The 25100-nt window shown below is 40.9% G+C and overlaps 2 protein-coding genes across 3 annotated transcripts; both read left to right on the top strand.

The window, feature by feature from the left end:
* Positions 1-1756: 1756 nt before the first annotated feature.
* pgfb (placental growth factor b) lies at positions 1757-16594 on the top strand. Its single transcript, XM_076978896.1, has 7 exons — positions 1757-2274; positions 11671-11707; positions 13339-13535; positions 14513-14592; positions 14759-14788; positions 14879-14941; positions 15113-16594. The coding sequence occupies exons 1-7, from the start codon at positions 2212-2214 to the stop codon at positions 15132-15134; spliced, it is 492 nt and encodes a 163-aa protein (XP_076835011.1). The 5' UTR covers positions 1757-2211; the 3' UTR covers positions 15135-16594.
* Positions 16595-17015: 421 nt separating this feature from the next.
* On the top strand, positions 17016-21992 carry cipca (CLOCK-interacting pacemaker a). Of its 2 annotated transcripts, none has more exons than XM_076978633.1 (4): positions 17016-17173; positions 18014-18169; positions 18413-18582; positions 19462-21992. In XM_076978633.1, exons 2-4 carry the CDS (start codon positions 18112-18114, stop codon positions 20290-20292), a joined length of 1059 nt encoding a protein of 352 aa, XP_076834748.1. In that variant the 5' UTR covers positions 17016-17173; positions 18014-18111; the 3' UTR covers positions 20293-21992. The 2 variants fall into 2 exon arrangements, with proteins under 2 accessions (XP_076834748.1, XP_076834749.1); XM_076978634.1 differs by lacking the exon at positions 17016-17173 and adding an exon at positions 17193-17433.
* The last annotated feature ends 3108 nt before the right edge of the window (positions 21993-25100 follow it).

The following is a 25100-nucleotide window of genomic DNA, read 5'->3' as shown; positions in this document are numbered from 1 at the left end:
TAACCCATCCGCCTCAAGGTCAGAATCAGAATCAGAATCACCTTTATTGTCATTGTAATTTGCATTACAATGAAATTTGATTCTACTCCAAGGTGCTTGTTGGGACAATAAATACACACAATACACACAATAAATACGCACACAATACACACAATGACATAAAACGATAAGTTAAAAGTAGCGCCAAATTTACAACTGGTTCAGTAGATTGCTTACGTGATATGTTGAATATTGCACAAGCTATTTACAGTGTATGTTATAGGTTCGACGCATTGTGCGCTCAAAGATGCTCTTCTGCATGCCTCGGTTGTAATGACTGGTTATTTGAGTTACTGTTCCCGTTCCATCAGCTCAAACGAGTCTGGCCATTCTCCTCTGACAACCATGCCACGTTCAAAGTCACTTAAATCACTGAACATTCCCCATTCTGATGTTCAGATTGAACTGCAGCAGATCGTCTTGGCCATGTCTACATGCCTAAATGCATTGAGTTGCTGCCATGTGATTGGTTGATTCTACATTTGCGTTAATGAGCTGTGTGTGTGTGTGTGTGTGTGTGTGTGTGTGTGTGTGTGTGTGTGTGTGTGTGTGTGTGTGCATGTGTGTGTGTATGTATATATATATATATATATATATATATATATATATATATATATATATATATATATATATATATATATATATATATATATATATATATATATATATACATATATATATATATATACGAGCTGGGCAGTTTGTGAATCCCCTGTTTGCAGTGGTCCAGAGCAGCGTAACATGGTCTGTTTGCTGACACTGTCCACCTAAGAGTGCTCTTTACAATGGATTACTGCAGCCCTATCATCCAACACAATGTGAAGAATGTAGTGAAGCAGCTTAAGAATCTCCTGTTGGTGCATTCCAGTGTTACTGCAAACACCAAGTCACAGAGAACAAATGGAGTGAGTTAGAAAGAGTGAGCAACAGAGAGACAAAGTTAGAGAGAACATTTCTGTGAAATATTCAATTTATCGTCAGGAAGGTTTATGTTTTCTAACTGAAAATGTGACCAAGTAATGCTTTGTTGCGGGACTGTTATAATGGCACTTACCCACACAACTGTATGGTTAGTTTCTCAGACTGCCTATTCTGAGACGAAGCACTTATTCTTGTCTGTCCACCCCACACTGTCCTACTCAAAATAAGATAAATTCCAGGACTTCTAACCACATGTCAACAGAGAAGACACAAATATAAATCTTTAAGAATGTTCATGATTAATTGATGAAGAATTTTGTTGATTTATTTAGATAATATGAGCAATGAAATACAACGAAGAGAAGAAAAAAGATAATGTCCTTTAATAAAATGTAGTTAAAGACTTTTTCTTTGTGGGAAAACGATTACATACTCTAAACTGTTCTAAACCTTGCCTTCCGAGATGTGACATGTATTTTTGTGTACCCCTGCAGCAACAATATATTTAAAAAATTGAATATAGAATTAAGATAAATAACATATTAACAAAATAACATATTTTGTGGATTTAATTCTAATGTGTCCAAATCCTTGCAGCTGGAGAAAGCGACAGAGAAAGAGAGAGAGAAAGAAAGAAAGAAAGAAAGAAAGAGAGAGAGAGAGAGAGAGAGAGAGAGAGAGAGAGAGAGAGAGAGAGAGACGAAGGAGAGAGGGTGGGATGGAACGAATATGGAGGAGGAGATTTAAATGAGCAACTAGTTCAAATTTAGTGAGGGCAATTAGTGGCAAGTGTGTCACTATGTAGAGGAAATGCGCGGAACTAGACCTTCTCTTGCGGAACAATACATTGGACCCTCAAAGGCCTTGCTATATGTCCAACGGGATCATTATATAGGTCGATTAAAATCAGAAGGCAGTCATAAAAAGATTATCCCTTCATATCGAGTTTTAAGCGTTCTTTTTCGTGTATCAGAGAACATTTCTCTTGCCTACTGGTCTAGCTTCGGTTTCTGTGCCAATATAGGGTTTACCACTATTCACTGAAACACTTGCTCACTTCTGAGATCGACTTGTATCTGCAACATCATCAGGTCACCCAAGGAGGATCACTCGCGCGCATCATATATAGAACGAACGAGTTGACTCATTTTTTCTCTCTCAAGGAATATATTTTAAACTCTGGACATTGACGCAGGAACTGAGTGGAGATCTCTGCGGTTGGATTCCTATCTGGCGCCAAAGTATCGCGAAATGAGCGTTTTGGGGTCCCTTGTGCAAGTTGTTGCTGCGGTCCTGACGCTGTCACGCGCTCAGGTAGGTTATTCGCGAAAATAGTTTTTTATATATAGGCTGCAACGTACATGTGCACAAAATGTGCAAGCTTAAAAGTTTTTTTTCCTTTTCTCTCGTGCTCTCTTGTGACTACTCCTGGAATTTGGTGCGTGGTATTAGAAGCACGGATTTTCAGATAAAAGCTTTCTGGATGAATGCCGTCAAGCTTTGTAAACGTACTTGTGAAATCTTACACTGCACAAAATCTCGTGGTCTGTTGTCTTTTTAAACACCCCATTGTGCCTGTTGCATAGGCTACAACTTGATCTCTTTTTGAACTTATGCCGCACAGAATTGGTTGAGTCATGAAGCTAAACGTGACAAACGGCATCACCTACTTTGACCCACTGGTATTGTTATGAGTGTGTAATATGCTCAAAGCGAAAAATAATATTGCGTCATGCAGAAGTTTCGTTACTTCCTGCGTATATTTGGTTGCGCGTGCACTTTTACCATTTAAAGACGTTTTTTTCGATTTCATGAAAGTCAGGCTACACTCCGATGTTTAGTACGTGGAAGACGACACGCGGGCTAATATTTCTATACAGTTAATCTATAGCCTACACTATTTGTCGGTTTCAACAATGAACACATTGACCCAAAACCTGCCATGTCTTCTACACTAGGGAAAGTATGCTACATGAGATAGCAATGCTGAACATAGCTGTAAAGAGGAACCAGAGATTATGTTGGCAGAGGACCCGGGTATACAAGGGTGACTTGACCCACAAACACACACACACACACACACACACACAGTGCTTCAGCTCACTCAGCTGTTCTGCAAAAAGAGCACGAGAAATTGGAGATGTTACATCTTGCAGTGGTTTATAATGGTTTGAAATACAAACCTAGTGGTTATTCACATCTTACACATTCCACAAATTACTGTTTTCCTACAGTTTTACTTAACTTTCCTTCACTGTGCATTTGTGCTGTTAGACAGTGATAGTATAAATGAAAAGTGAAAATCTAAACGTATGTGCTGTTATATGAGGTAGTAAGCACGGTAGAACAAAATAGCATGGCCTTGGCTCCCGGAAAAAAAATGTAATTAATTAATAAAACATTTGCCCACACCTCTTGAACCTCCCTCAGGAACACTGGGGTGTCTTCCATCTCCAGTGTTGCTCACACTGGGAGTGTACCTGTGTGCACACCTCTGACTTTTGTTGTTTCAGCCAGCATTCACACTGTCTGGAGTGCTTTGAGTTCCATGAAGCTGGCAAATATCTATTGCTGCTACTGCTTATGAGAAGGAGTCATGCTTCCTTTAGCCAGAGTGCTCTCTCTCTCTCTCTCTCTCTCTCTCTCTCTCTCTCTCTCTCTGCTTTCATAGTTAATGCATGGGAGAGGTTTCTCAGAGTCACTCAGTTCTATTGATACTGGACTTATTGATTGGTAAGACCTACCTCAGCTCACCTCCTCAACACCTCAGTTCTCACCAACCTCTCTCTTTCTCTCTCTCTTTCTCTCTGTCTCTCTTTCTCTCTCTCTCCATCCCCCTCTTAGCCTTCCCTCGTAGTTCTCTTTCTCACATCTCTCTTACAGTCCTTTTATTCTCTCCCACTCTCACTCTCTAACTAGGATAAGGCAAACTTCCAGTTTGCTTAAATTTGATTGAATTTTTTTTATGGAACCCATTAATATTAAGTGATATCACTTGAGCACAGAGGGGTGTTGCTGTTACGTTTGTCAAGCTGGATAATCAGCTCACAGATGCTTTGCGCAAACAGGAGCAAAATCCACTTCTGGGGTTTCAGGGTAGCAGTGACTCGTGATTAACAGAACAGGTACCTATTCAAGAATCCACCAAACCGGCTTTGTCTGATCCTAATGTTTCTTTCTGCACTGCTTAGAAAGGGTGACCAAGTTAACCATGACACGTCCAGCTCTGTTCTGCTCCCAGTACACCTTAACCATCACAAGCTCGGTGCCGTGGGCCACCCAAATGTCTGTGGCGATAAAACGCACTTGTGGCTACCTTTTCATTATGAAGGATGCATCAGCAGAGGCAGTGCTGTTATCTGACGCACTGCGGCGAGGCTGTGTGGCTAGAGGGTGGCACACACACACACACGGCAGAGACCATCTAAATGTGGCGAAAAAGTACACAAATATCTGCCATTTAGACATGTGGCGAGAACGTTTGCCCGTCTTCTCAAAATATAGACAGTTTTGAACACTAAGAAGTAGAGACAAGGGAAACAGATGAGCAAAATATGCAACATTTAGTCATTTCTCGGATATGTAATCTTTAAAGAAGGTAAGTAACAGCCGTGTGGTGTCAAGTCACAGTGCTGCTAGCGGAGCCTCGAGCTGTGTGGACAGAGGAATCTGGGGCCCTCCGTGCTCTCCCTTTAGACGCTTGTGCAACTCTGCTCTCCATGGCTGGTGTAATGAATTATCTTAAGGTCACCTGTAATGCCAGAGTTCCCAACAGACCAGGGCAAAACTGACAGTGCCTGGAAAATCAAACATACTCCCTTCTGTAGAGTTTACCCAGAGAGGTCGCCTCCATACTGACTGTCTGCTCGGCTTGTCCACTTTTAGCCACTCCTGGAGAAAGCTGAACAGAGTGCAAAAGTAAATATTGGCCATGTGGTGAGGAGGACCATTTATAAATGTCTTCTCCTGCCCTCTTGCGTTGGACGGAGTGCTTTGGTTTCCCCGAAACGAGTACAGACTCGTCATACAAGCACACAGTGGGCCGCACTCCTAAAAAACATGCTCAGCGTGGTCTTACGATGTGTGTAATCAGTGATGATATGCCTTGTCTAGGTCAGATCCATGGTGATTCTCATATACGTTCACTTTATTCTGGTGCGCAGACTCTGTCTGGTATTACAAATATGTTCTGACGAGCAACGGGAAAGGATCAGTTGATGAAACAGCTACAAGCACAAATACAAGAAGAAGAAACCATAGCCAAGGCCAACATGTGTTAAGCCTGAAGCTGTGACTTCACAGAGAAATAGGTTGCAAGCAGCAGGACAATTCTAGACTTGAACTCCATGTGTGTAATCTGTGATAACACTGAAATCCTTTGTTACATTATACGATTAATGGGGCTGCCATCTGAGCTGGAATCTATACCTTCTTTCCCTCAACAATATTGAGTAGATATTTTCATTTCCTAGTCTTCAAGGTGCATGTCCTACAGATTTACCATCTACTCTTGATCTAGAGTTAGTCACATGCGATGACCAATTGGCCAACCAGTCACACGAATCATCAAATCCACTACAAATGATTACAAATCCAGGACTGGGTTTGGATTCAAGGTCCAGATTTGAAAACAACTGCTATAGTGTGCAGGTGATGTTCACCTGTGTATGCACACCTGTGGCAATGAATAAGAATGTGTTTATGTGTATAAAGGTGCATGGTTTTGTGATGTTCTAATAGGATGCACCTGCCAAGAACCGGCTGTCCTACAGCCCCCCTGGCAGGATCCATGATCGTTTTACCACAGGTTTAGATTTATTTCCTGCCTTGCCTATCAATACAATTTGGATCTCCATGTGAACTGCATATCCCTGTATCATGTCCTCAGTCGTTTCCTCCTACATCCCAGATGTCACATATACTCTTTAATAGGTCACCCTATGGGTTCTGTCCCTTTTCCCCTCTGTTTCTTCGTGTGTATTCATAGCTTTCACTCTTCCTGTGGGTAACAGACTGCTGAGAAACTGATGAGACAATGATATGTCAAACCTTACTGCTCTGCTGACGATGGCTTCCTGTCCGAGCTATCTTCCTCTGTCGCGCTCAAAGAGCCTTGAAAGACAGTGAAGCATTCGGCTTCACTCTCGCTCCCGGCAGCTGTCGGGTTCCTTAGTGGCAAAAATGAGAAAAACCGGGACACAAAACACAACAACCAGGGCTTTAATCTTTGGCAAAAATACCCTTCAGTGGGGAGGAGAAAAGGAACCAGGTCAGTTGGGGGAAGCATATCCAAAAGAAGACAAACAAGTGGGACCTGTCCTGTGGGGAACCATCAGACAGGGGGGAGGCAGAGAGGGGCAGCCGTGTGGAGACGCTCACAGCAGGGTCAGACAGTCAGGTTTCAGTCTTACTGACCAAGTGGTCTGGCGATATCCCCCACGCTCCAGCACGCAGGCTGGTACTACGGCACAGTACAGGTGCTTCCTCTCTATCATGACAAGCAAAATAGTACGATGGTCTGACCATCTGCGACGGTGTGTGTCAGCTTCCTCTGCCGAGGGGTTTCTATATATATATGAGTGAGTGCCACTGGCCAGCAAGCTAGCGGTGCTGCAATATGTACTTTCAGTTTTTGCGGCACTGACAGCTAATTCTTCGCTTGCGTACATATCTATAGACATACTGACATTCGCATGTCTGTATAGGTTCTGGCTGTGTCATACTATAAACACACAGCAGTTCACTATTTAGAGAATTTATCCTCCCAATTCTGTAACATGATCCTTGTTGAAGTGATGACAGTTTGATTGCTTAATGCACAAATTGATGTCAAATGTCTGAATTGCTTCTGCAAATCATACCTAAATAAAGGTTCCTCGTGTAGTAGCTATCAGTCATGACTGCTTTTGAGTTGTTAAAGAGATACAGAGATGCCTCTGTTATGCACGGCTGCGTTGCACATCTGAGCTGCTGTCAGCAGACTCCAACGTGGCGTCTCAGTCCAGTGTGAGTGGTTCCCAATCCCCTCGGAGTGTGGACAGTAGAGGATCCCCACGCCGTTACGGGCAGAGACGCTGCAGTGTGGACAGGAGCACTGCCTCCTTCCTACGCAGGCCTGCTTGTGGCCCAGGGGACGGGGTGCAATCACAAGCAGGAAGCACAGAGCTCTCCTTCCTCTGGTGACACTCGAGGGACTGTCATCTGCTCAGCACGCTTTAATCTCTCATCTGGAGGCAATCTATTCCAGTTTACACAACCACGGCACCATTTACTGTAATAGGGAGCACAATTAGCCCTGGCTGGCCCCTATCACAGGAGCGTGTGGTGGTACGTTGTGTGTTTTGCATATGTTGTAGTGAGCAGCTCGATCATCATTGAATGCTAAGGAGTTAAACCTAATGTTGTGTGATTTCAGTGGATATTTCCCTCACGCTGGTTCAACAGTGCGTCATTCTTCACTTGACCCCCAGTATGGCATTTTTAAATTGACATAGAGAATAAGACCGATTGCTCCACTTGTCATTTCAAGTAGTTTGAAGTTTCACCGCAATCTGGATCACCTTTTTGTTTGATTTGACCTTGAAATGAAATGGTGGCAGCTGGAAAGAATCCACTCTGGAGCAGAAGACCTTGCAGGGTTTATCACATTAACATCCTCCAAGTGCAGCTATTGTTGTCAGTCCTTCAACAGACAGTAGTGTGACAAATCTGAACCACACAAAGGCCTTAAAAGGCCTTTAGCATAACACTTGAGGAAGTAAACCACTCCAGATTGGAAACAGTGAAGAATGACAAGTTCCTGAGGTAAAATATTTAATCATTACCTTTTTACTACTAGTGAAAGTGGTACTAAGTAAGATTATAAGACATTATTGAATGTTTTAGTGGCAGAAGGAGCATACTGCTTAGAGCTGTGCTAAACCTTTTATAGTCATTCATGATGGACTTCATCTGAGATGGTGAAACTAAAGTTCCCATGTCATCATGTCTGGTAGGTGTCAAATCTCATCTGCAGTCTCTTACAAACTCCTACACACTCTCTCCAAAGTTGAATTGAAGGGAGGCAGACGGCCTAGATAATTTCGGTAGTATTTCTGGGTTTTCTTTTACACTGTCCATATAATCAATTTCTATATATTATGTATTATTGAGGGACATTTACATGAATGCAGTGTACATACATACAGTGTACATGAATCGTAATATATATGGCCTAGGAGGGAATATCCATGAAGCAGACCTCTATTTTTTAAGAACACTGGATGGAAATGTTACGTATAACCTCTTATTATGACTGTACAGCACAGCTTCAGCCATAGCTATTCAGTGTCTATCCAGCATCTGTCTGTCTGTCTGTCTGTCTGTCTGCCTTCTGTCTCTTTCCATCTGTCTATTTGTCTTACACACAGTCAGCTATTTAGAATCAGTTTGCATCAGATGACACTTTTTATTCTGTACTTGTTTTAAGGATATTTTCCCCTCAGTTGTTCCTAACCCATTCGCAGTTGTAATGACCCCACATCCTCTTTCATGACCCACATTTTAATGAGGATCCAAAACTCTGCAGAAGAGTTTAGTTTCCATTTTGTTTGCTTTTTTTCTTGAAACTCCCTTCTCCACATCACCCAGACCACCACGGCCTCAGGCCTCCGAGCTGTTGTGTGTGCATCTGTCTGTGTACCCAGTAAAACAATGACAAGTGAGTTACATACTTCCCAAGTCTCATGAAATGTCACTGGGTCCCACCTAAATCAAGGGAGTCACCGCAACACATGAGCCTCAACCTCATGGGAACACCACTGACACTGTTTAGAGGGGGGGAGCTTCGCTGTTTGCTGGTTTCATTTGGGAGATTCAGTAAATAATGTGCAGATCCAACTTTGATGGGATTCGATTTAACACATAACACATGTACTTGTAACACACTGAAGGAAAAAGGGCAGGACAGTAGCCAAACCCAAGTATGTCAAGCAGAGGATGGTTTGAATAATTCTGCTATTGGTGAAAGCTTGCAGATCCAGACTACAGGGGCAGACCCTAACAAGCATGCTAATGACATTTTTGAAACACTTCACATGTATCATTTTATCACACATATATTTTGCTCTAGAATAGATGGAAATTCTTTCCAATTTTTTAAAAATCAAAATAATTTTCTTGTCCTAAATAAATATATATGCACCATACCATTGGTGAAAACCAGTTATGTTTAAAAAACATCACAGAATGCAGGTTTTGTTCTCATTATTTCTCTCACCAGAAATGAAGCAATGATCGCCACGTAACACACCCATAACTCCTGGATCACCCTTCATCTCGCTCAGTCTCCTGCAGTGTATATGATTCCTGCAAACCCAGGAGGAATGGCATAATTGGTCCATTGTAAAAAAAAACAAAGAAAAAAACCACACACACACACTGCTTTCAAGTCATTTAAAAATGTGTCTGAACTGTAATTCACACTCTCAGGCCCGTTCACGTGTGCAGAAACAGGGAGCAGCTACGTGAGGTGCGCCGCGTAGCCGCTACGATCTGCCAAGTTTTTTCGGAGCGTGTTGCTCTCCGATGCACAGTGCCAGAAGGTGCAGGGAAACTGCTCCCGCCTGGCCAGGCTGATCTGGGGTGCACACACCTCCCCGTTACTCACCCCCACCCCCCCCCCCCCCCCCCCCCCCCCCCCCCGGCTACGAGTGTGGCTACCTCGACCCCTCGCTCAGCAAAAGGCATCCCAGAACCACAGCCAAAAAAGAACCGCAGAGGGGCGAGGTGAATTGCTGACTCATTGCCTGCTTAAAATATTACTCATACCCCTAAAGCTGCACTGGTTCTGTCACATGTTTCTCACACTAATATAAAGTGATAAATCTGATTTAGTAACGAGGTTATTATGAGTGCATTTTGCTTAAGCACTGAACGTTTCACTCTGCCTGTTTTGGTTAAAAGGAGGTGCTGCAAACCCTATGACAACACTGACCTGGTGGAGTTTCTCTTCCCACAGCTGGTAACAGGGACACGTCTATGACATACACACATATGGTCATGACATACACATATATGGTCATGACATACACATATATGGTCATGACATACACACATACGTTCATGACATACACACATATGGTCATGACATACACACATACGGTCATGACATACACACATACGTTCATGACATACACACATATGGTCATGGCATACACATATACGGTAATGACATGCACATATGGTCATATGGTCATGACATGCACATATGGTCATGACATGCACATATATGGTCATGACATACACATATATGGTCATGACATACACACATATGGTCATGACATACACATATATGGTCATGACATACACATACGGTCATGATATACACATATACGGTCATGATATACACATATATGGTCATGACATACACATATACGGTCATGATATACACATATATGGTCATGACATACACATATACGGTCATAATATACACATATATGGTCATGACATACACACACGGTCATGATATACACATATATGGTCATGACATACACATATGGTCAAGACATACACACATATGGTCATGACATACACACATATGGTCATGACATGCACATATGGTCATGACATACACATATATGGTCATGACATACACACATATGGTCATGACATACACATATATGGTCATGACATACACATACGGTCATGATATACACATATACGGTCATGATATACACATATATGGTCATGACATACACATATACGGTCATGATATACACATATATGGTCATGACATACACATATACGGTCATGATATACACATATATGGTCATGACATACACATATACGGTCATAATATACACATATATGGTCATGACATATACACACGGTCATGATATACACATATATGGTCATGACATACACATATGGTCATGACATACACATATGGTCATGACATACACACATGGTCATGACGTACACATATATGGTCATAACATACACATATATGTTCATGACATACACATATACGGTCATGAGATATACATATATGGTCATGACATATACATACAAGGTCATAGCATACACATGAATGGTCATGACATTGCAATATTAGATCACAGTCAGAATTTTGGGCCATTACCTGAACCATGACAGAGGTCATCTTATCAGTATGTGACTTTCGGTCTTTAGTTTAAATGTCCCACTTAGAATTGACATGAGCGCTACTTTGGTTTCTTCAAGCTCAAAGCAAAAGCAAAAAAACAAACTCATAACTCATAGATATATCTACAAAAGGGAGAATCGCCAATGGGAAAATAAATATCACAATCTCAGGTCACAGGAAACAGACTTTGAACTTAAACACACATTACATTTAATATTATGATGCATATCAGTCCCATGGCCTGGTCCAACACTGGATCTTTCACCTTGTGTCACCTACTTACTATGGTTGTCCTCACTGGTCACCTAAAGCAGTAGTCACACTGTTATCTTTAGACATGCTGTGGTTCAACTGGCTTTAGTTTAATGCAGTTTAATGAAAATGTTTATTAAAGGATTTAAGAAATTGTTCACCATCAGAATTATGCAAACCTGTAAAGATGGCCAAATTGTATTGTGTGTTGTGTATGTATATATGCAATCGTCCTATACCTGTGAACATGTGGTATATGTTTCCTGTATCGTGCTGAAGCTCTCTGACCTGATGCATTTTTGCATTCTTTGCAGTGTTCACCCTCAACCACTATAAGCAACACATCTAAAGGTAAGAATTTTAACGTAGTCTACAGGAAAACACTGCATATCAAACACTAGGGTTCGGCAGAGTTAATAATTATTAAATATGATATTATTCCATAACCTTTCTAATGGGAGTGATACTGCCGCTATATTAGAAATAAATAGAATTTATTTAAAGTACATCTACTCTTATTAAGAAGTGTCTTACACAGTTATTCCTTTCATGCTGACGATCACCTTTATTTTCAGTTGGTCAAATGAGTTCAGGATACATTTCATTGCATTATTGCTTCCTGTAAGTTTGAAATCAAACTGTGATGCTGGCACATTAAAACCTCACATTGCCCGAGTCTTGACACAATGACCTCATGACTGTGTCATCATTAAAGTTCCCATGAGGAAGTGTTGCTTCTGGGTTCTGCTCCATCAGAGTTTGCACCATGTCCACCAACCCCATATCCACGTCTGCCCCATGCTTCCTTGTTTGGAAACTGAGAGCTGGCCCCTGGGGGCAGCCATCCTGTTTTTTACACTTTTTATCAGAACCTAATTTTTAATCATGGTACAGATGAATGATTATTACTCGTTAACCTCAAAATTCCTTTAAGTACTATATCTTCATTCAGAGTGGATAGCCAGACACCCTAAAGCTACTGAAGTCTCTCTGTTGTCTGTTTTCATTACTCGATGGAGTGTGTAGAATGTCAAAGTTAGATTAGCAGCTTTGAAATCCCATATTCCATCTCTCTAACTCACTCTCTCATATTACTCTCATGATAATGAGGAGCAGATGCAGCTTAGAAAGGAAGCAAAGGTGGAAAAGTGAAGTTTTCTTATGTTCACGTCTGCATAGGAATTGCACACTGGAACACATTAAACTCCCCTTTGACGTAATATCTTCTCATTTATGTGCATGTTCAGTTTTAGGTATCCAGATTTAAGGAAATGATGACTTGCAGTGCCAGAGACACATGCAGAGCTGTCAAAATAACACTGGATTTAATGTAACTAATTTTCCACTGTGAGAGGAAGAGTTGCATTTTGCATTGTGAATACTCAGAGCACAGGTTTTCATGATGCATTTAGTCTTTCTATTCACCTGTATGCAGGTGCACTTATAGACTTTCTGTTCACCTGGGGGTTGGAGGGGGAGTGGCTTGGGGCGGGGCTTGCGTGCTCGTGGAGAGTCTTTAGTCTCCGTTTATGCAACTAAGCACACCAGTGAGTGAGACAGCAAAACAAAAACAACAGCAGTCTGTTTACATAGAGCTGAAGTAACGATGGCTGACCAAGCCTAGAAGTCACAGTGATTCTCCTCGTAGGTGGCAGCAGTGACTCGTGATCTTAGCAGGGAGCTGAGAACTGGACTGAGAACCTGCAGGCTTCAAGACAGGAGAAAATAAACTAGGCACAGGTGCATGGGATTAGTAATCATGTGATTGGGAGCGGGGCAGGTGTGGGGTATGTGAGCAAGTGGGCGTGCCCCTCCCCTCAGGTAGTTAGAACACTAACACATTCATAAGGTCTTTAGCGATAAGGTCTATAGCGTTGTTGTGTTGTAATGCTGTGTTGTAGCGCTGTATTGTACACACAACAGCTTTTTGGTTTAATCATTGCCTCTAATCATTGTCTTTCTTTCCTTTGGTTTTGTCACAGTAATCCTGTTTCAGGAGGTTTGGGGGCGGAGTTTCTGCCGTACCATAGAGAAGCTGGTGGAGGTTGTGCAGGAGTATCCTGGGGAGGTGGAGCACATCTTCAGCCCTACCTGCGTCCCATTGGTCCGCTGTGCTGGTTGCTGCGGAGATGAGAACCTGGAGTGCCACCCCACTCTCACCTCCAACATCACTATGCAAGTGTGTCCTAGCAACATGACAGTGAACTTTACTAGTTATGTCATTGGCCAAGAAACATACAATTGCAGCCACTTGTCTAAATTCAGCTAAATGTACAATACAATCCCAAGTGTAAACTGTAGGTCAAACTGTCAAGCTGTAGGTGTTAACACTGGAGATTTTGTTAGGTTTTAAGCGTTTTTTTTTAAGCGGTTTTAAAAATGGAGATTTACAAAGACGTGGTAATTATTATATAAGAATTAAGTGGATAATACACAAACCACTGAATCCAACTACCTTTTGTGGAATTGACTAGAAAATCTTTCATAATCCACAAAGGAATTGTGAATTCTTGGAGAATGTCAGCTGTGAAATGAAGAGCTGCTGACAGGTTAATTGCGCGCTAACAACTATGTGTGCTAAGTTAAACATGTCCCGAAGATCAAAGGCAGTAATGCTCTGGACAGCAGCCCGTGGACTCACTGTTATTGTTCAAATTTTAACTGCCATCTCACTTGGTAATTTTGTATGTCATTGACGGGGTTGAAGTTCTTTCATAGTATTCATTGCTGTTATTGCCATGACTCCTGAAGGACTATTGCATCATTGCCGCGTTTGAAGATGATATATTCTTTTCTTGAAATAAATGCTCTTCAGCATTCATTAATTCATTGTTATATAGTGATCAGTTCGTTGTTTGTCTAAATCTGTGGCTCTCACAAAGTACATGTGATACCCAGAAATCTGAGAAACTCTTCTGCCCCATTACTAAGCTAACCAAAGTTACTCAGAAGTTACTTTTTTCATAGAGCTTTTACCTTTAGTTTAGTATTGGCCTGATTCATGATTGACAAAGAACTTCATAATTATCCAATGAACTGCTCAGATGTCATAAAGCCCAGAAAACACTGCTTCAGAACTGGATCTGACAGGACTGATCTCAGCCAATTAGAAGCCTTGATACATAATACACAATTGTTCTTTATCTGTTCATGCAGTTATTAAAGCTGAAGCCAGCAGAGCAAGGTCAGGAGTATGTAGAGATGACCTTTGTGGAGCACAAAAGCTGTGAATGTAGGTAAGGAGGCAAACTCTCCACATGGTTTGTTCTGTTTCCCCTCAGCATAAGTCACAGTACTGACACAAATGAAAACTGACAGCACTCACAAAATGTTTTCCTGGAGAAAATGACCTAAAAATGCGTCTTTGTGTCTCTCTGGGTTCGTATGTGTGGTGATGGTCAGAGTAAGAAAGCCCAAGGCGAAACACGACAGGTAATTTTGTGAGCAACATTTTGCAAGCGTTGACCCGCAGTTAAATTCACACTGAGGGGCTTGAGCTTTTCTCTCTCGATGTCTTCGTAGGCGGAGACCAAAAGGACGGGGAAGGAAGCGGAAGGAGAGACAGCGAGTGAAAGACTGCGATCGGTAAGGAGCCCAGTGAGAACAGGTGGAGCTCACACTTTTGAAGTTGGGATACAGACTGAGAATCAAGAACTTACACTTACACAAACGTACCACTTGTCTGCTGATTAAACCAGGAGGATTAAACCAGGCTGTCACCACGTATGCTCTTACCCGAAGCGTCTTCTCTTCCAGGTGTCAGCCTCCTCGACGATAAACGCAGCTCTGCCGTGCCCTCAGTCCGTCCTGCGCACCCAGCCACCAAGTGCCCACCTTGCTCTTTACAGGGTCCCGCGTCACCTCCATCATGTCCGAGATGAGGCGTTGTCATGGTGATGCCACCAGGGGACATTTCTTGTACCGGATGTGCCTGTTATGAGGTGACAACCTCTGACATGCTTCTCTCTAGAAGCACAGCAGTGGCGGTCCAAACTCAATGTTTGAAGTAGGAACTAGCCTACAGGACACTTGCTATACCTTTCATTATGTAATGATAATTAAAGATTCTTGTTGTTATTATACTCTGTACAGTGCATCTTACCACTTTTTTATTTATTGCTTGCAAACCAGTAAAAAACATTGTTTTGTTTAGACTGATTACTCTGCTTATGGCATATAGCATGAGTACAAATTGGGATTTTTGTCCTTTTTTATTTACAAACAGGCAAACCAAACTCACCAAAGACAGTTGGTTATATGGGAAAACCAAAACCAAAAGTAATATAGATTATTTGTTTATGATGTGTGATTTACTGAGACTGTTGACAAGATTCTTCCACTATGTATTTTTTCAGAGTACATAACAAATGCAGACAGTTCCTTCTTGGACGTATAAGAGACGCAGGTTGTAGAAGGTCTCCTCTAACTGGATTTAATTATTTGACGTGGCCAGTTTGAGGATCCAAATATAAAAATAAAAGTGTATTTTGATATCCAAAGCCTTGAATAAATCCATGTTGATACATATGGATGGTATTAATGCTCTGATACAGTTCTTGTGTGGTTAGTACATTGACAGAGATATGCTGACCTCTACTGGTGTCAAGAAAACAATTTATTGTTCGCATTTTAAATTAGAACTACACTGCTGTATTGTACCCTCTTATGATCTACATTGTAACAGTTCATGGAACAAGTTGGTGAATTTAAGAGTGTATTGTATGATGAGTTTGAGAGAGAGACAAGTGTCAAAGAATACAGATTAGTATGATTGAATTGATAGTCTTTATTTTAATTACTGTCCATTAAATCACTGCAACAGTCCACAAACGGTTAAAACTCAACCAAAGAAACCAGATATGCTGCTACTATTACTGGGCATGACCTCTGAATGAACACGAAAGCAACAATATTAGTTTCACACTGGGGGCATTAAACTTATCAGAGGTATTATTGTGCAAATACTCATTTATAACAATCCAACAAAAAAAGGATTATACTATACTTAAACTGACTTAAACATTTACATTATGTTGCTGAGTGGGAACCTGAAATATTTTGGCCATTTGCCTCTTAATATAAAGTTAGATATTTGTTCAGTTTTCCATGTAAAAATGTTTTATTAACAAACATGGGTCAGGAATTTTTACATTGTTTCCAGTTATGAATATTGTATATATGATAAAGAACTGCTATTGTGTCACTGTTAATAAAGAGATACATTATCTAGGTTGCTAATCCTTATATTGCTTTCCTTTCAATAAGAAATGTTTTCATCCGTTCATCCGCACAGTAGATAACAAATTCTACCATGATGCAGTGTAGGCGTACTGAGTTATATGCTATATGCCCATATAAATCAGGAACAGAATATACAAAATACATTTTAAAGTCGTAGCATATTGCATTATAAAGTTGCTTGAAAAACATGAAGAAGTGAGATTTCTGATTTCATACGAGGTTTCGCCACACTGAAGAAGTGCAACACTACTCTACCCGCTCGTGCTGCTGTCGTGTTTGCTGACTTTCGTGGGGACCAGACTGCCAAACGCGCGAGTCACGTTTCCAGTCGCGAGGCTCGCATTTCGCACCAATCACGGCTCAGACTGCTCACGAGAGGCGGAGCTTGCATGCTTAATGAGATGACGCGTGGGTTGTTTCCCCGGAAACGACAACCCAGCTAACTGTAACGTCGCAAAGTCACTGCCAAAACGTACGTCAAATAGGCAGCAAAAAAACACACCTTCGTGTTCGTTTAATCTAACAGTAAGCGAAAAGGGGATCGAGGTGGACGAGCATTTAGACGGCAACGTTTATGTAAGTACTGGACGAACGTGGTATTTGCATTTGTCCCGTGTTTGGCGCTCGTGTCGCGTGGCGCATTTTGGTGTCCTGTGTCTTTCTCCCAGACGTGCACGTGCAGCACACACACGCCAACACGTCCGTGACGTGGACTCACAATATGCACGTTTATTTTGATCACATTCTCATGCGAAAGACACGGGCTAGCTGGTTACATGTGTGCTCTTGCGGAGTCGCATGCATGCGAAACATTTCTTCATGCATGTATTGAGCAGGTGAGTACGGACACTGAAGCAGCCTTGCATGTTAAACTACCTGCTTAATGTGTGTGGATCTCAGTGTTGTTCTCATATACATGTTCCATCGTTCAACCTGTACCACGTATCTTATACATTCATATATATACATGTCAAATACGTATTATGTAACTGCATTGTACCAGTGCATGTGCTGATATTTGAACAGTTTTAGCCTTTATATATTAATATTTTACTTGTATGAGTTTTTCCGAACACCATAGTAGGCTATGTGTATGTTTCATATCTGAGCATTTTAGTGGCATCTTCATTTAATCTTTAACCAATTAAAACACTTATGTGCAGACTTTATTGTTTCTAGAAAATAATCTAGCTATCTAAAGCTATTAGTTGATTTAGAAAAATTAAATGATTACCCACTAAAGCACATGTTCTTTTGGTTTTCTGAATAGCATTTCATGAATGACAACCTTTCGTTGTCACAGGTAGAAAGCCACTAAGCTGCTATTTGGATGGTCCGGTAACATGAATCCAATTCCTTCTTCCTGTGTTAAACATTTATTAAAACCTTTACTCTGTTTCGTTTTTGGTCATTAAGTTACAACGGATGTGGGGCTACCCATGGACTTCACCATCATCCTCTGTAATTGAAAAGAGAGAAAACAGGCAAGAGATCCCCAAACCTTTGGTTCTGTCATGGCAAACGAACAGAAAGTGTCCAGCTCAAGATTGGATAGAGATTCAGGTTTCTCAGGTTTGTAACTTGCAGCTGTTTGCTATACTTGTTTCATGTTTATTTGTAGAAGCTAAGCAATTACTTTCCCTGTTAGTGGTGTCTTTTTTTGCATGGTTAAAAACAAAGTTCACTGATTCAACATTTTCACAAATATTTTGGTTTCTGACAATCATGTTTATTTGAAATGTATAAAAAAAATTAAATATAGGGTAGCAGTAGTTTTACATGTTGTGCTGACGTTACCCCATAACATTTATTTAGATGCAAGCTCTGGATATCTCAGTGCAGTGGACCAGACAGAATTCGAGGATGTGGGGTCTAGTTCAGCATCTCCACAACGAACGCAATCATCTCCACGGGTGCCTCAAGTACCAGGATCTTACCGCGGTGTTTCTCCCATGATCATAATGAACAACATTGTTCTCAAGCAGGTAAGGTATACCTGATCATTTGGGTATATTTTAATCCTAAATGGAATTCTGATGCATACTACCAAAAATTGGATATTGCACAAACGGTCCACTTCAACACGTTATAGGAAAACGGAACCATAATATATCTATGGTATCTGAATTTCTGAATCAGTATTGATGTTTTCCATCAGAATCATTATGTGCTAGATTACTATATCCATGTAGTTATTAATGGAAGCTCAAAACATGTTAAAATGAGTATAGTTAACTTTACCCCAGCACCAATGTGAACAAAAAATTGTTTATTAATAACTACAAAAAACTTAAAGAGAAACTTTCTTTGGAGACCAGAGGGTAAAAAACACAAATGAACAAGCAAGAACACACACACACACACACACACACACACACACACACACACACACACACACACACACACACACACACACACACAGAGTACCAGGTGTTCTGTTAGCATATAGCAAATTTTCTGTGCTAAAACAGGTTTTGCTTTTGGTCTCTGTCCAACCAATTGTGTGAGAAGAAAGAAATTAAATAAATGTTGAGTTAATGAGGAACAGGTGTGTGTAGTCTGCTGATTACACGGCTCCTCCATCTGGATGGGGCACCTGTCAAACCACTGGGTTTGGCAGGCTTATTAATAATGTTTGAGCAACTATATAAGTCATACTAATATACTTAAGACAGCGATTTCATGCCCATACTGCTGTGTTGGTTCTGGGATGTTTACCACTGTTGACTTGGCACACTGTTGAGTATCACAGCTAGTTGATGTTTTATCTTTTTTTTGCTTTATAAACATGTTGCATGTTTTCTAATTGTGACAAAAGGGGTTGCATGGGGTAAAAATTAATAACAGGTGGTTCTCTCTTGCAGTCCAATTCTGAAACACCAGCAATAAAACCTTGGGGTTTCAGCCCATCACTGGAAGTCATCCCTCAGTCTCCAGTGGTTGTTCTCCAACCAGCAGTACCAAGTGGCAAGCGCACCTCTCACAAATACGGCAAGCAGAAAAGGCAATCCAGAAATTACATTCCCATCCTGAATTCTTTTCTGAAAATCGCTCCCCACCCTGCCCATGTGGCCAGAGACCGTGGTCCAAGCACGATCCATAAGAACAACTCTGGCCACAGCCAAGGAGGAAAGTACCGACGCCATCGCCATAACGATGAGCAGTCTCGCTGCCTTTTTTTGAAGAACATCTCTGAAACTTCCACTGCTCACAGTATTTCTGTAGATCCTCACAGCTATGGTGACAGAGGTGGTGATATGGATTTGCAAAACTCTTTCACAAAGTTTCCTAGTCTTCTGGAGCCCAGTGCCACAGCCACTCGATTCTCTGTCCTTAATGAAAGCTATCCCGCTGTACTGGAGGAGAGCCCTAAAGCAACGGTGGCTTCCAGGGATGATGCTGAGAACTTTCCAGTGGCACCATCTCCAAGCTCCAGCAAACAGAAGCGCTTCTGCAACACGTACAACATTCTCAACCGGTCAGGGCTGCTGGGGATCACTCTGCGCACAAAGGAGCTCATTCGTCAGAACAAGCGATCGCAGGCCCAGCTCCAGTCCCTGCAGGCCCATACACACCTTTTCCTGGAGGCCATGAGCAGTGGAGACCCCCAGATCTGGGCCAGGCTGCAGCTCACCCTCCAGAACTCTACTCCTGAGGATTCAAAAGAGGACGTGGTGGGTAGCACACTGTTTTGAGCATTGGCAAAACGTCCATTTCCTAAATTGTCCAGGATTCATCTTTCATCAGCTCCCAGTTAGGCAAAACATTTTAAAGTATAATCTTTAACACCTTTAAAATGATACAGGGTCAAGGTGGAAGTGGAGTGGACCATCTCAAATGTCCCATCTCTAGTTCAGGGGTTCTTGTTGTGAGGAAGGACAGCTGGTCTGTTTGGCTGCATGGCAGACCAATACTTTTCAAGGGCAATAAGAGGCTCATGAGTGCTCTGTGACTAGTTATTTGAATAGCCAATTCATACTTTTAAGTCAACTAAGAATGGTTGACTTTTTTTGCAATAGTAGTTTGCAGCACCCATACTGGAACACTGATAATGTGTATTTACTTAAAGTCTGTTACTTATTTTTTACTGTTTCTTCATGTTATACATCCATGTTCATGTTGTGACATCTCGTATTGGGGTATTTTCCTCCTAATTCACAGTCAGTTGTTCTTATGGTGGTACATTATCCTTGATCATCTCTGAGTACAGTACAGATAGAAACAAATTTGTATAAATATATAATATTTACACAAACATGTACACTTGGGTCAATATTACTTTTGTGACCTGATTAATAAGGACACTGAAGTTAAGCATTATTTTGTGTTGCTATTTATTCTCATTATTATTCCTTCGGGTTTTGTTTTGTTTATTTATTCAATAGGTTTTCCTTCTATAAAACTTTCAATACTGCCTGACGTACCACTTCAAGTGGTTACCATACTGGCACATGAAATATTTTAACAGATGCCTTGGTACTTTAAGCAAATGGTTAAATGGTGTTTAGTCACAAATCTAAGTGTCAGTAGCCAAAAAAGAAAGTATTTATTTAAAATACAACAGACCACGTAAATCCCCTTTTTGTTTGTTTTGCTGTACCTACTGTGAAGGTGTCCTGAACATTTATGCATGTGCATTTCAGTGATGGAGAATCAGTTAATCACTAAAAGATAAAAGATGCCTGGACTTGCCTATTCAGATTGAAATATTTAATTTGAGGTACAAATATAAGGTTACTTCCAGTTCAATGTGGATGGGTTTTCCAGTTGTCAGATCTTTGAAGGTCTAAAGATCTTTAACCTTTATCACATTTTGGAGTGTATTTTCTGAGGTACATAAGTCAAATGTGAAATGCAAGTGCATCATATTGTTACATGATGATACAACAGTGCGCTTGTAGCGTTTGTAGTCTCTCAGTATCATAAAAACATTACAAAGTAAGCAGTTGCATTTTGTCCTATCGATGACTATGTAAATAGATAAGCTATTCATATATTTTTATTATTGTCTCTTAATAGAATGAACCTCCAAAAGATCAGTAAGGTTTGTTTTGTAAATATGTAAAGAGTATAAATGTTATCAGTGTAATTATTATAGAAGATTAGTTTAAAAAGTAGTATTTGGCACTACAGTATGCAATGAATTATGTATTATACTTTACAAAACTAAATTATACTTCACTAAATTACATGTACATTGTATACCACAGTGTTGGCAAAATGTTGGTTTATTTTAGTAGTTTATAATAACAGATAGTTTAGTTTACAATTTTGAGGCCACAATATTTGTACTTCAAAGGTACATTTAGGTCAATTGCATCACCGTGTGCATGTCTAGCACATCACTATGTATAGATATAGAGTATACGTAATAAAGATTGTTTGCTTAAATATACTGGTGGCTATTGTGATCTCATTTAGTTTGCTTGTTTTATATAGGCCTAACCATCTAACATGGGATTCACCCCTTGCAGGCATGCAGTTAAAGTGCTGATTGATTTTTATGGGTTTGAAAAAGGAGGGTATGTAGAATGATGTGAATGTCTTTTGGAATGCTGTGAAACAGGACAAGAAAAGCAGTGATGCGAAACTAAAACTATGAAATAAAGACTTTACTTACAGGAAGTACTTTCCACAGTTCAAGTCACTGGATTGTTCTGGTCACGCATGCTTAAACGTGATGATTACTTGTAATGAACGACAAGGTATTGAATAGTCCTGACCGATGCTTTGTATTATTATTTTTGTTGTCATCGCGATATGAGCATACACAATAAATACATCGCAAAAATTATGAATTAAGAAAATGTTACATACAAGGAGCATGTAAACAAAATGATTTTTTATTTTGATATATCGGATGAAACACCATTTTGACCATTCAGGCCCCGCCTCCGGACCTTTTTCTCTGCCCACCCACAGCCTTTTAAACTATAATCACAACAATGCACCATGTATGTTTACAGCATTTGTTGTAAAGGGGTGTCATGAACAAGTGAACTGTCATTGATTGTAATCATGAATATAGTATTGCATAGTTTAATAGCTGTACATTTAATTAGCTATTTCAATGTGTACTTGTTATTGATTATCATTTTACTTCATTTTACTTGATATCATGTAGGCCTAGTACCATGACACAAGTGACAGTCAGGATCTCGAGCGACAGGTGGCTTATAGCACTGCCAAACAATAAAGTCTGGTGCATGACGCACATATGACGTTTCTGGAGCTGTTCTAGAATTCTCCATCCTCTCAGACTGACAGAAGAATGTGGTCTAATATGTTTTACTATGATTTACATGTGGTGTCAGACACTTGTGTCATAACCTTTGTTCATAAATCCTAAATATGACTCAGTAATCCAAAGCACGCCTGTCTCAGCTGAACCTGAAGTACGGAATTAATTATGTTAAGTTCAATCTTGGCAACTAACGTCGACTTAACGTTATGTGTATAGCTACAGTCCCCTACACAACCTGTCCTGATGATGGCCCTCAACTTTCCTTTTTCGTATGGGAAGATTTCTTCACAACTCCAGTACTGTCAACAGCAACATTGTCCATCACCCCATCACCCAGGCGTCACATAGAACAGTATGTTTACTTCCAACAACTGATATTTTAATTTGCAATGAATCTCTGCTATAAAGATAATGCTAAATGCTGTTCTACAAACACAAACCGACACTCACCATACCAGTAACTCACCCTATTCCTGTTTTGATTAGTAACAGATTTGCAGTACGCAGTAAACCAGTCTAGTCTGATATCTGTAGCACATCAATCTCAGCCTGTTTCAATGGATTCAGTTGACAGGAAATATTGAGTCTTCTGACATCAGATCTCTGGCCAATGAATAACTTTTAAAACACGGTTAGCATGATGACTTCATTCATAGAGGAATTCTATCACACATATCACCACTTTTACCTTTTTTACCTTTTTTTTAGACTGAGTGTTGTTTTTAATAATTTATACACCCTGAAAACATGACCATTCACAGAACCATTCAAAATGCATCCTTGTATTCACTTCAATTTTGCAGGACTGAAGCACTCGGCAGACCAAACAGGCAACCAGGTAAGTACCATTACATTTTCTCATGTCTATTAGTTCAGATGAAACAATACAGAACAGCTCGAGGTCTGAGAGGTCAGGGTCACATGCAGATGACTATGGTTCACACCTGTCACAACCAGGACAGGGCACCCAATTATTCAAGCAGTACCTGCCAAAATTCACTCTTGCATGTCAACCCCTTACACTATCTCAATCACTACAATACGTGACCACTCGTTAGGGCACTTCTCAGTGTGATGCATGCAACACTTCTCCCATTAATCTGCAGGCCTTTTCACTTGACTTATGGCTCAGTTAGCCACTCCCTCCAAACCACTTCCACCAAAGTGAACCCCTCCTTCCAAGTCAATAAACCCTCCCTGCAAAGTTAACTCCTCCCTGCAAACCACCAAAGTCTCCCTCCAAAGTTAATTTCTCCCTCAAAGTCATCTAACTCTCCCTCCAAACCAGCGGTTACACATCATTTTAAACAAGGGGGTCAGTTCATGCCGGCCATTCTCTTTCCCCCACTGACCAGAAATAAAAGGGATATGGCATATATTCCCCAGACTCCAACAGGGTGGACTTACTTCCGCTGTCATCCCACTCTGCTGACTACAGTCACGACAGCAGTCAACCATCCCATGTGATAGAGAAGTACAAGCCTCTATTTGTATTCTGCTTGCATACGAGTTAAAAAACAGTCCAGCCAGCTATCTGAATTTGGAGAATACACAATAAATTCTAACAGAGGAAGATGACATTATTTTTAATTACACTTACAAGAACTTACAAGAACAATTCCTTTGCCAAGGCTCCACTTGTCTTCACTTGTGGTTGGAGCTATTCCTCCTGGACATTCACCAGAACACTGAATTCATCTTCAGTTCATTTTTTAATTACTTAAGGTTTTTAAATTATCTTGTCATAGGAGGAGAACGTGGGGGAATGGTGCCCATCCGTGCCTACGGCAGGCCTGCACGATATGAAGAAAAACGTGCACTGCATGTTAACAGTGTTCAACACTGCAATGATATGGCTTGTGATAAATTAATAAATACTTCAGTGTGCCTATTAGCTTTACAGTTTTTATGCTTTCCTGTGTTAACTGGTACACTGCTAACGTGCTCATTGAATAGAGGTCAGGATGCCTCCCAAGCCCATGCACAGAAACACTGCCCCTCCCGATCACCTTGATGGGGCCCCCTAACTGTTGCCTTTACAGAGACTTCCCAGGGTCCATCATGAATCAGGTGCAGGCTGGAGCCCCCCTAGCAGACTGGGCCCTCTTTGTCAATCTGGTGCAGACAGCACCCCCCTCTGGACAGGGTGTGGTAGTGTTGCTCCCGTCTGTCGCTGGATACCCTTGCTAGTCGAATCAGTACAGAGATTTTATCCTTTTGTTTATCTTGTTTATGTTGTACATAAAAACCAATCTTACA

Source organism: Brachyhypopomus gauderio, chromosome 17, assembly GCF_052324685.1.
Source record: "Brachyhypopomus gauderio isolate BG-103 chromosome 17, BGAUD_0.2, whole genome shotgun sequence".
NCBI lineage: Eukaryota > Metazoa > Chordata > Actinopteri > Gymnotiformes > Hypopomidae > Brachyhypopomus > Brachyhypopomus gauderio.
The sequence above is the reverse complement of the archived record's forward strand: the minus strand, read 5'-3'. Positions and strand labels throughout refer to the sequence as shown.

What these genes read in the sequence shown, in the direction of transcription:
- pgfb (XM_076978896.1), top strand. Translation starts at nt 2,212, where the DNA reads ATGAGCGTTTTGGGGTCCCTTGTGCAAGTTGTTGCTGCGGTCCTGACG. An exon ending in CCTCCAACATCACTATGCAA is followed by an intron (nt 13,536 to 14,512) that starts GTGTGTCCTAGC and finishes CTGTTCATGCAG; the next exon opens with TTATTAAAGCTGAAGCCAGC. An exon ending in CGAGTGAAAGACTGCGATCG is followed by an intron (nt 14,942 to 15,112) that starts GTAAGGAGCCCA and finishes CTTCTCTTCCAG; the next exon opens with GTGTCAGCCTCCTCGACGAT.
- cipca (XM_076978633.1), top strand. Translation starts at nt 18,112, where the DNA reads ATGGCAAACGAACAGAAAGTGTCCAGCTCAAGATTGGATAGAGATTCA. An exon ending in TAGAGATTCAGGTTTCTCAG is followed by an intron (nt 18,170 to 18,412) that starts GTTTGTAACTTG and finishes ACATTTATTTAG; the next exon opens with ATGCAAGCTCTGGATATCTC. An exon ending in ACAACATTGTTCTCAAGCAG is followed by an intron (nt 18,583 to 19,461) that starts GTAAGGTATACC and finishes TCTCTCTTGCAG; the next exon opens with TCCAATTCTGAAACACCAGC.